Source organism: Chrysemys picta, chromosome 3, assembly GCF_011386835.1.
Source record: "Chrysemys picta bellii isolate R12L10 chromosome 3, ASM1138683v2, whole genome shotgun sequence".
NCBI classification, from domain to species: Eukaryota; Metazoa; Chordata; order Testudines; family Emydidae; genus Chrysemys; species Chrysemys picta.
In genome coordinates, this window is record NC_088793.1 from 149,846,457 (window position 1) to 149,858,755 (window position 12,299).

Below are 12,299 nucleotides of genomic sequence, written 5' to 3' on the forward strand. Positions count from 1 at the left end.
GAGACGCTACAGCTTACACATCCTGGGTGTCAGCAAGAGCAGTTGGACGGGATCAGGAAGATTAACAACAGCCTCGGGAGAAACAATGACAGTGATTGTAGCGGGCCTGGCACTGCAGTGACCCTTTGTGGCAGGGGCCGGAAAGGTACCGGGGCCTCGCCTCTTTCTAGTCTTATAGTTTGCCTCTCTACGAGCTGTCTGTTACTGTCCGTCGGTCGTACGCTCTTCTCTCCCCCGGTAGGCACAGTAGCGCGGCCTAGCGGCCAGAGTCTATATAGTCCCCCTTTGCAGGTGGGATAGCATGGCCTCGTGGCCAGAGTCCATACAATCCCCCTTTACAGGTGGGGTAGCATGGCCTAGCGGCCAGAGTCCATATAATCCCTCACAGTTCAAGATGAGGGGGTAGGGGGACTCGGGCCTGCCCTCTCCACCGAGCCCCGACCCAGGGCCATGATAGCGGCTAGCTCTACTTGCCGCCCGCTTAGCGGGGATCCGCCTGCAACACGCCGAGCGGTAATACAGCTTTAACGCTGTTTATCTCTATTTTTCCCCTGGGTCACTTCCTACCGGGAATGGCAGTGCTTCTGCAGCGAGGGGTCCTCCAGTCTGTTCGTCCCCTGGGCCATCCTCCGTCAGGGTCTCCAGTGGTGCCTCGGTAGGGCTGACTCCTGGATCTTGGCTCTCAGGCCCTCTCTCTGCAGGAGCTAGCGGCGAGCATCCTTCCCCTCCGGTGGTCAGCCCAGACTGAGCTGATCTGCAGGCTTTTATACCTGAGCTCCAGTTGGAGCATGCCTAGTAGAACTTCCGGGGCGGGGCTTCCTCTGCCAGGAAGGAAGGGTTAACCCCTCCTATACCAGTGCGGGGCTGCTCTGCCCCGTCACAGTGATGAAGAAGTAAAAGACAAATTCTACCTTAAACTACAGGCAGAGTTAGAGAATATCTAACTATCGTCATGGGAGACCTGAATGCCAAGGTCAGTAAGGACAACACAAACAATGACAGAGCAATGGGAAGACATGGGTGTGGCACCATGAATGAAAATGGAGAAAGGCTTGTTGATTTCTGTAATATGAATGACCTAGTCATCGGCAGAACCCTATTTGAACATCATGAAATTCAGAAGCTGACATAGTGTTCTCCAAATGGCAGAGATAAGAACCAGATTGACCATATCATGATCAATGGCAATGCTCACTGACAGATATGAAAGTGAGAAGGGGTGTAGATGCTGGCAATGACCACCACCTTGTGACAGCCTCCATCAAGCTAAAACTGAGAAGTGTGGGTCCACCAAACAAGGGACATAGATGTTATGATATTGACAAGCTAAAGTCCCTTGAAATACAGAAAGCCTTCGTTCTGCAGTTAACGAACAGGTTTCAAGCACTTGCAGACCTTGATGAAGAGGAGGGGAATGCAGATGAGGATATCAACAAGAAGTGGGACAAAGTAACAGCAATTTATAAATAGAGTAGTGAAGCCTGTCTAGGCTACAGGCAGAAGAGAAGGAAGGAGTGGATTACACCCAGCACATGCAACGCCATAGAAACCAGACGAGCTCTGAAGACAAAAGTTTTAGATACAAAATCCCAGAAGCTAAAGGACAAATACTATAAGCAGTATAGCAAGGCACACCGGAAGCTCAAACGCCTTGTGAGAGCGGACAAATGGCATTGTATTGATAATCTGGCAACACAAGCAGAGGATGTAGCTGCTTGTGGTGATCAAGGAACCGTCTACAAAATGATGCGGCTTATCAGTGGTAAATAGCAGACTCTGACAAATACTCTCATCAGGAACAAACAAGGTCACCTACTAACAACCGAAAAAGAACAAGAAAAGTGCTGGACAGAGCATTTCAAAGAATTGCTGAACAGGGAGCCACCTAAAGACAAAGCAAACATCCAGGAAGCAGAAGATCTTCATATCAACACAGACACCTCAACTAAGGAAGAGATTATTCAAGCCATGGGTGACTCACTGGAGAGTCCAACAGATCCTTTGTTGCTGCCCATGCCAGTGTCCTTTGTTCCTGTGAGGCTGGGCTGGGTTTGTCCCATACATGCCCTGATGAGGTGTGAACTGCCACTCTGTTCCTGGAGAGTTTTGCCTGGGCTTGTTTTAAGCCATGAGGACACATTTTCAGCCTCATAACTATATACATGAAATTACAGCCTATAACATTACTATAGCAACAATGCTCAGTGCATCATGAGCCTTCCGAAGACACCCAACATGACAAACTTTGCATTGGATACCACACAATCATATTATAAGGATGAACATGGGGATGCAGGGTGTTCCCCCAAGATACAGAGTGTCACAATAACTTAAGTCACTCAGGGATGTGAATAATCACACGGCTGAGCAATATAAGTTATACCCATCTAAGCGCCGGTGTAGACAGCGCTATGTCGGCAGGAGAGCTTCTCCCGCCAGCATAGCTACCAGCTCTTTTGGAAGGTGGAGCAATTAAACTGACGGGAGAGCTCTTCCCGTCAGTGTAGAGCATCTTCATCAGAAGAACCTCTGTAGCACTTCTAGTGTAGATGTGGCGCCAGATTGCATACATGACACCAGTCATGCCTCTCTCCCTTTTATGCTCAGTGTTATAGAAATACTGTCACAGAGTACCTGGTCCCTGTGAGTAGAGCTGGACTAAGCTCCCTTGTCTTAGAAGAGGTGAGCCCAATCCAGACAATTAAAGGTGGTTGGGCTATACCTGAGGTTTTAAAGGGCAGGGAATGAAGGAGGAGAGGGTGATTGAGACAGGCTGTGCCTGTGAAAGAGAAGCCATAGTGGAGTGGAGCTAAGTCCAATGGTGTGTCTCTGGAGGAAGGGGCCAGGTGGCTGGGGAAGCAGCTCTGGGGCTGCTGCTCCACGAAGGGAGAACAGCTGATTAAAACTGAGAAGCTGTCAGGAGAGGAGCGCCAGAGATCCCTCTAAGAAGTGGCCCTGAAGTCTGAGACAAAGGAGAGAGTTAAAATACTGTTTTCTGTTTGTTTACTTGCCTGTTTTAAGAAAATAAACCATCCTCAAGGAGATTGGGAGTGGCAGTTTGTGCTTGGAAGGTGGAAAGAAGCTCCACCCTGTGACAAATACATAGTGATCGGCTAAACTAAGGTGCACATATGGATCATAAAAATATAACCAAAAATTCTTACATTCATCACGCACCTTGGAAGGTGTTAACACTGGTTTTATGACCCATTACAAAAGTGTGTATAACACACCCGGCTGTCTACTAACCCTCCGTTGTCCTATGACTGCAGAGGTGTTAACTGCGCACTTCAATTTAAAAGGGCTCCTACACCATGTGTGAACCCCTGATGCTTAACAGTCTGTCCCACCTTGTATTTAGCTTGGACACTGATTACTTTTTCCAGGTATGAAGAGCTCTGTGAAGTTCAAAAGTTTGTCCTCTCTACTAACAGAAGTTGGTCCAATAAAAGATATTATTTCACCCACCTTGTCTCCCTCATATCCTGGGACAACACAGCTACAGCAATAATGTGACACAAGTGACATCCCTAGAAAGCTAAAACTATAACTCAAACATAGAGTGCAGACACTAATTGTTCTCTGCACATATCATTCCATCCAAAATGTCAGGGCCTTAGGGCCACAAATTGCTTTAGGCAAGATGTTAAAATCCTGCACCAGTTACTATGCTAGATATCTGGGAAATATTTCTGGAGAAGAAATTGAGACTCCATATACAAGTCTCTATTGGCATTGTTGGAAATAGTTTGAGGAACACTTGCAAAATAGGTTTCCATTCTTCAACAGGCCATCCTTTGGTAGGAGGGTATTAGTGGGTTGGTTCCCAAATGATTCTTTAAATTCCAAAGCTCTGGTTTTATATGGGGGGACACTTCCACTTCTATCTATTATACTAGTCTAATACTTAAAACTACTGTTTTCTTTTCTACTTATGTGATTCACTGCTCACTACTTCCTATTAGTCAGACGAGAACATGTGCTGCAGAATCTCTTACCTAATTTTCTTTCTGCTAGCAGGTTCTCTTCCAGGGCCGTCCAGAGGATTCAGGGGGCCTGGGGCAAAGCAGGGGAGCTTGTACTCACCAGGCGGCACACCGAATCTGCGGTGGCGGCATTTCAGCGGCGGGGGGCCCTTCAGTGCTGCCGAAGACACGGAGTGACTGAAGGGCCGCCCCGCCGCCGAAATGCCGCCGAAGACCTGGACCGCCGCCGGGTGAAGAAAGGGATTCTCGGCCAGGGCTTGCGGGGCCCCTGTGGGGCCCGGGGCAAATTGCCCCACTTGCCTCGCCCCCCCCCCCCACCCCGCCCCGGGCGGCCCTGTTCTCCTCTCATCAGTCTAATCTGGTAAAACAACTGGAATACAATTCATAACAGATTTTTTTTCCCTAAAGGGAGAATTAGACATATAGTAGCTTGACAATTAGCTATAATATACCAAGTTATATGTCTTAATGCTACTAATAAGTTGCTGAAATATTTCTACAGCTTTGGAAGAATATTACTGATTGAATGAGTTGAAGGATTATAGATTCATATTCATAGATTCATAGATGCTAGGACTGGAAGGGACCTTGAGAGGTTATTGAGTTCAATCCCCTGCCCTCGTGGCAGGACCAAATACTGTCTAGACCATCCCTGATAGACATATATCTAACCTACTCTTAAATATCTTCAGAGATGGAGATTCCACAACCTCCCTAGGCAATTTATTCCAGTGTTTAACCACCCTGACAGTTAGGAACTTTTTCCTAATGTCCAACCTAAACCTCCCTTGCTGCAGTTTAAGCCCATTGCTTCTTGTTCTATCCTTAGAGGCTAAGGTGAACAAGTTTTCTCCCTCCTCCTTATGACACCCTTTTAGATACCTGAAAACTGCTATCATGTCCCCTCTCAGTCTTCTCTTTTCCAAACTAAACAAACCCAATTCTTTCAACCTTCCTTCATAGGTCATGGTCTCAAGACCTTTAATCATTCTTGTTGCTCTTCTCTGGACCCTCTCCAATTTCTCCACATCTTTCTTGAAATGCGGTGCCGAGAACTGGACACAATACTCCAGTTGAGGCCTAACCAGCGCAGAGTAGAGCGGAAGAATGACTTCTCATGCCTTGCTCACAACACAGCTGTTAATGCATCCCAGAATCACATTTGCTTTTTTTGCAACAGCATCACACTGTTGACTCATGTTTAGCTTGTGGTCCACTATAACCCCTAGATCTCTTTCTGCCGTACTCCTTCCTAGACAGTCTCTTCCCATTCTGTATGTGTGAAACTGATTTTTCCTTCCTAAGTGGAGCACTTTGCATTTGTCTTTGTTAAACTTCATCCTGTTTACCTCAGACCATTTCTCCAATTTGTCCAGATCATTTTGAATTATGACCCTCTCCTCCAAAGCAGTTTCAATCCCTCCCAGTTTGGTATCATCTGCAAACTTAATAAGCGTACTTTCTATGCCAATATCTAAGTCGTTGATGAAGATATTGAACAGAGCCGGTCCCAAAACAGACCCCTGCGGAACCCCACTTGTTATACCTTTCCAGCAGGATTGGGAATCATTAATAACGACTCTCTGAGTACGGTTATCCAGCCAGTTATGCACCCACCTTATAGTAGCCCCATCTAAATTGTATTTGCCTAGTTTATCGATAAGAATATAATGCAAGACCATATCAAATGCCTTACTAAAGTCTAAGTATACCACCGCTTCTCCCTTATCCAGAAGGCTCGTTATCCTATCAAAGAAAGCTATCAGAATGGTTTGACTCGATTTGTTCTTTACAAATCCATGCTGGCTATTCCCTATCACCTTACCACCTTCCAAGTGTTTGCAGATGATTTCCTTAATTAATTGCTCCATTATCTTCCCTGGCACAGAAGTTAAACTAATTGGTCTGTAGTTTCCTGAGTTGTTTTTATTTCCCTTTTTATAGATGGGCACTATATTTGCCCTTTTCCAGTCTTCTGGAATCTCTCCCGTCTCCCATGATTTTCCAAAGATAATAGCCAGAGGCTCAGATACCTCCTCTATTAGCTCCTTGAGTATTCTAGCATGCATTTCATCAGGCCCTGGTGACTTGCAGTCATCTAACTTTTCTAAGTGATTTTTAACTTGTTCTTTTTTTATTTTATCTGTTAAACCTACCCCCTTCCCATTAGCATTCACTATGTTAGGCATTCCTTCAGACTTCTCGGTGAAGACTGAAACAAAGAAGTCATTAAGCATCTCTGCCATTTCCAAGTTTCCTGTTACTGTTTCTTCCTCCTCACTGAGCAGTGGACCTACCCTGTCCTTGGTCTTCCTCTTGCTTCTAATGTATTGATAAAAAGTCTTTTTGTTTCCCTTTATTCCCATAGCTAGTTTGAGCTCATTTTGTGCCTTTGCCTTTCTAATCTTGCCCCTGCATTCCTGTGTTGTTTGCCTATATTCATCCTTTGTAATCTGTCCTACTTTCCATTTTTTATATGACTCCTTTTTATTTTTTAGATCATGCAAGATCTCGTGGTTAAGCCAAGGTGGTCTTTTGTCACATTTTCTATCTTTCCTAACCAGTGGAATAGCTTGCTTTTGGGCCCTTAATAGTGTCCCTTTGAAAAACTGCCAACTCTCCTCAGTTGTTTTTCTCCTGAGTCTTGATTCCCATGGGGCCTTACCTATCAGCTCTCTGAGCTTACCAAAATCCACCTTCCTGAAATCCATTGTCTCTATTTTGCTGTACTCCCTTCTACCCTTCCTTAGAATTGCAAACTCTATGATTTCATGATCACTTTCACCCAAGCTGCCTTCTACTTTCAAATTCTCAACGAGTTCCTCCCTATTTGTTAAAATCAAGTCTAGAACAGCTTCCCCCCAGTAGCTCTTTCAACCTTCTGAAATAAAAAGTTGTCTGCAATGCAGTCCAAGAACTTATTGGATAGTCTTTGCCCCGCTGTGTTATTTTCCCAACATATATCTGGATAGTTGAAGTTCCCCATCACCACCAAATCTTGGGCTTTTGATGTTTTTGTTAGTTGTTTAAAGAAAGCCTTATCCACCTCTTCCACCTGGTTAGGTGGCCTGTAGTAGACTCCTAGCATGACATCTCCCTTCCCCCCCCACCTTTTAGCCTAACCCAGAGACTCTCAACACTTCCATCTCCTATGTCCATCTCCACCTCAGTCCAAGTGTGTACATTTTTAATATATAAGGCAACACCTCCTCCCTTTCTCCCATCTATCCTTCCTGAGCAAGCTGTACCCATCCACACCAACATTCCAATCATGTGTATTACCCCATCAAGTTTCAGTGATGCCAACAATGTCATAGTTGTATTTATTTATTAGCACTTCCAGTTCTTCCTGCTTATTACCCATACTTCTTGCATTTGTATATAAGCATCTAAGATACTGGTTTGATCTTGCCTCCCAGTTTTGCCCTGACCCTCCTTTCTAGCCCACACTCCCTCTTGTTTCTGACCCATCTCCCAGGTCTCCATCTTCCCCACTTACCTGTGGTCTTTGTTCACCTGTCCCCGTCGAACCTAGTTTAAAGCCCTCCTCACTAGATTAGCCAGTCTGTGCCCAAATAGGGTCTTTCCCCTCCTCGAAAGGTGAACGCCATCTCTGCCTAGCAGTCCTTCCTCAAATAGCATCCCATGGTTGAGGAAGCCAAAGCCCTCCTGGCAAAACCATCTTCGCAGCCAGGCATTCACCTCCATAATGCATCTGTCTCGGCCCGGGCCCCTACCTTTGACAGGAAGAATCGAAGAGAATACCACCTGTGCTCCAAACTCCTTAACCTGTACTCCCAGAGTCCTGTGTCACTCTTGATCCAATCAGTGTCACACCTCGCAGTATCATTTGTGCCCACATGGATGAGTAGCATGGGGTAGTAGTCAGAGGGCTGAATAATCCTCGACAATCCCTCCGTAACATCTCGGATACGGGACCCCGGCACGCAGCATACCTCCCGAGATGAAATGTCAGGACGACAGATGGGCGCCTCCGTCCCCCTCAGCAGAGAGTCTCCGACCACCACTACCCTACGTTTCCTATTCGCAGTGGTGGCAGCAGACCTCCCAGCCTTAGGAGTACAAGGCTTCTCCTCCTTTACTGTAGGGGGTGATTCCTTCTCTCCTGTATCAAGAAGAGCATAATGGTTACCTATTACCATGGCGAGAGGGTTCGGAGCAGGAGTGGAGCTCTGCCTGCTGCCAGAAGTAACCAGCTGCCAGTGTCCACCCTGAGCCATCTCCTCCTCCACTAGTGGTGTGTCAGCAGTCCTGTGTACTGGGACAGCTACCTCCGCTGTCTCCACATGGACACTGTCCAGGAATTGCTCGTGGATTCGGATGCTCCTCAACCTAGCCACCTCCTCCTGTAGCTCTCCCACCTGCTGCCTGAGAGATTCCACCAGCAGGCACCTTTCACATTGGATGCCCCCGCCCCCCCCCCCCCAGCCTGGATATCAGTAAGTGGAAATTGCAAGTTACAGTCGCTGCAAAACCACACCAGGATCTGGGTAGAAGCATCCATGCTCAGGCGCTCTGTCTGGCTACAGGTGCAGGTGGAGGAGACAGAAGCAGTGCTGGCACAGGTGTTGTGGGTCTTCCTAACCATCGTAAGCCTCCCTCTGTCAAACTCCCCTGTCTGCAGCCCCCTATCTGCTCTGAAGCATTCCGCAATTATATTGATCTCTCTCCAAATTTCAAATTAATCCATTAGTAATGAATGAGGGGAGAAATGGCTAAGAGAAAATTATCAGATAATAAATCTTGCATTTGCATTAGAAGATTACTTTCTTGGAGTTCTGTTTAATCCACCACCTGTGTGAGAGTGGGATTGAAGGGATAACAGTATGCTTTTTAGAACAGTGATTACAATGATTTTTGCAGGAAAGATAGACACTGATAGAGGGCCGGCTCCAGGTTTTTTGCCACCCCAAGCAAAAAAAAAAAAAAAGCCAGAGTGCCGCCGCCGAAGCCACAGGAAAAAAAGCTGGAGTGCCGCCCCTTGAAAAGTGCCGCCCCAAGCACATGCTTGGAACGCTGGTCCCTAGAGCCTGCCCTGCACGGATATCACTGGTACACTATTTAAATGAAATTGATATGTCAGCAGACTAATTTTTCAGCCATTGTTACTGAGAAAATAGTTTTGGTGAAACAATGGTGTCGGTTTTAAACCACCTATTTTTTTCAAATATACATAAAAATATTTCAAGATCCTTTTTGATAAAATATTAAATCAACAATATAAGAAGTGTACTACTGTATCAATTATTATTATTTACTGAATTAAAGGTGCCGCAAACTTCCCAAAGGACTTAAAAACTGGCAAGCGTTTTTAGACCTCAAGAAAAGAATAGATGATTTTAGTGAGTCATGTCCTTTGTTGGAAATGATGACTAATAAAGCAATGAAGCAGAGACATTGGAATCGCATTGCTGAAACAACAGGACATCAATTTGATGTGGAATCAGATTCTTTTTGTCTTCGAAACATCATGGAAGCACCACTTCTTAAACATAAGGATGATATTGAGGTAAGTACACACATTACTTTTGATCCTTCAATTTATATTTTCAGGAAAGAACAAAATATTACTTGTATAAAAATTATATTTAAGGACTTTTTGACTATGAAATCAAACACTATTCTGAAACAATGCATGGTATGTTAAATAGTTGTTGTACATTATAGAATCATAGAAATGTAGGGCTGGAAGTGACCTCAAGAGGTCATCTAGTCAAATCCCCTCTTTGCTGAAGCAGGTCCAGGTATACCTAGATCATCTCTGACTAAACATACCCAGGTTTTTAAACCTTTCCTGAACTTTTTATCATGTTTGTTGCTCTCCTCTGGACTCTTAAAATTTGACATACTAATCCAGCTGAGGCCTCACCAGTGCTGAGTAGAGTGGAATAGTTACCTCTTATGTCTTACATATAATGCCCTTGATAATGCACCCCAGAATGACATTTGCTTTTTTCACAAGTGCATCGCCTTGTTGACTCATGTTCAGTTTGTGATCCAGTAAAATCCTCAGATCTTTTTCTGCAAAGCCAATTATTTCCCATTTTGTATTTCTGCATTTAATTTTTTCTTCCTAAGTGAAATTTTAGTATGTTCGTTCAATACTACATCACAAAACAAATTAAAGAATCTTAGCCAGAGATCTACAACCTGTCCTATTTTGAATTAAATGCAACTCCAAAACATCTCTTTCATCCTCCAGCCAATCAAAATACAAAAGTATGAAGACTAAAATATATAATCTGCTTCAAACTGAGGTAATTGATTTTGCAGGCAACAAGAAGGCTTAGGAGTGTATTCCATTCCCACCCTGATGCCCAAGGGCTCAAAAAACTGAGGAGCACTCAATTTGAAATTCTTAAGTAGATTTTTTTTCTAGAAGCTACAGTTCAAGTTGGAGACCCTAAATTTCACTGTAGTAGCTATTCTCAAAAGGATTTTTTAAATTTTTCTCTAGCCTTGATTTGAAGAACCCCTACCAATGCACTGCATGAACCTCCCATAGGAGATGTCTTGGCTTCGCATGCAACAGACAATGTTGTTAGTGTGCTGCTTTTCCTTGGTCTGGCTGCCCATCTATCTTCAAAAGTGTCTTCCAAAGTGCTAGTTAACACTGTTTTCCTCTGGCAAAAAGGGTCATATATACCCATGTTGAGACTGCCTGCTCAGAGCATCATTCCTGGAAAAGGCTCACAAAGCTGCATCCCACAGCTCAGATTCTGTTCTGAAGCAACATGGATTTGTCATTACCAAGAGCAGAATGACACCATATGGTCAATATTACTTCTGGGAAGTACATTTATTTCTATCAGAGAACAGGATTCAGAAGCTGGTGGCCACAGGGTGCAATGTCATTCGATCTCACATCTGTCAGTGATGGTCCCTTGCACCAACATACTGCTGAGTCCTAAGAAATTAAATCTAGCTACATGAGATTTGAGAGGTAATAATTAAAATAGGTTATTCAGATGCTTTTATCACATCCTTAGCCTGGAGAAAGTATTCCTAGGGCCTGGTCTATACGTAAGGCTGTATATATAGAGAGAGCTAAGTCATTAACATATAAGGATCCAGTCAAGGCAAGGGCAAAGCTTTTTCTTCTTTCTATATTTTGTTTTAAATTCTTATCGTAAGTCTTAATATGAGCCAAAATCCTCATAATTTCCAGCTCACTAGAAATGCAAGTGGGCGCAGGATTTTCCTTTCTTCCGGACATAAGAATTCTTGGAGCTGCCTCACTTCTAATCTCTACACCAATGAGGAGAATTCCCACTTGAGATCAAAATCTTATATTAAAAACTCAGATGAAGCATCCCTTTGATTCCTTGTCAGAAGTGCCCTTAGATTTTTTAAAAGGCTTATCTCCTTTCAATCATTTCAGCAAAGAGAGTTTTCAGAAGTTAAGGTCTTATTGGGGAACAGCAGATGTGCACCTCTTCATGAGGACAAAGATGTACTGAGAGTTAATTCTTTATTCCCAAAATAAACCCAGTTACAAAAAATTATTTTCCCATAATTTTTTCCCACTATCAACCCCCCCCCAACCCTTTAAAAACCAAACAAAAACAAAAAACAAAAAAAAACGAAACAAAAAACTTCCACTCTTTTCGCATACTCTTGATGTCAAAGGTCTAAAAATCAACATTGAATGTAGTACCCAATTCAGAAAAATCTCCACTTCTCTTGGTCTATATACCCATCATAAACAAATGAAAAACAAGCAAAGAAAAACAGAAGAAACATTGCAGTTTGTTATTAGATGGCTAATTTGGTGCATTTCAGATGCTTTCAAAGGTAGAAACCCTTTTTCCCCTTGAAAATTCGTGCTTATTTATTCAAAGTAATTGAAGATTAATATATAACGTACAGAGAGAGAGAGAGAGAAAGATGCAGTGGCCACCTGGTCATGTTTCCACACCTTCAGTAAGATTAACCATTTAAACATGTAGGCTTCATCAGTCCCTGCCTGGAAAGATTGTACTCTCAACTAAAGAAGCACGTTTTCCCTTGGGACTTGAACTTAATTTTGTCTAAACTTATGGGATCACCATTTGAGCCTCTAGCAATGTGCTCCTTACTACACTTTTTGTGGAAGGTGGTTTTCCTAATTGCTGTTACTTCTACCAGAAGGGTCTCTGAACTGTGCACCCTCACATCTGAACCATTGTACACAGTCTTCTTTAAAGATAAGGTGTATTTACACCCTCATCCAAGGTTTCTCTCTAAGTTTCAAATTTTCATATCAATCAATTTACTTGTATTTTACCCCAAACCACCTGCAAATACAGACGA

General features: G+C 43.8%; 1 protein-coding gene across 1 annotated transcript in view; it reads left to right on the plus strand.

Moving 5' to 3' along the window:
- Positions 1-12,299, plus strand: part of DNAH8 (dynein axonemal heavy chain 8) — a 595,636-nt gene that overhangs the window by 301,615 nt on the left and 281,722 nt on the right. Inside the window, exon 36 of the mRNA XM_065589982.1 lies at positions 9,276-9,516. Within this exon, the coding sequence (XP_065446054.1) occupies positions 9,276-9,516 (241 nt within the window). The remainder of the gene's footprint in view (positions 1-9,275; positions 9,517-12,299) is intronic.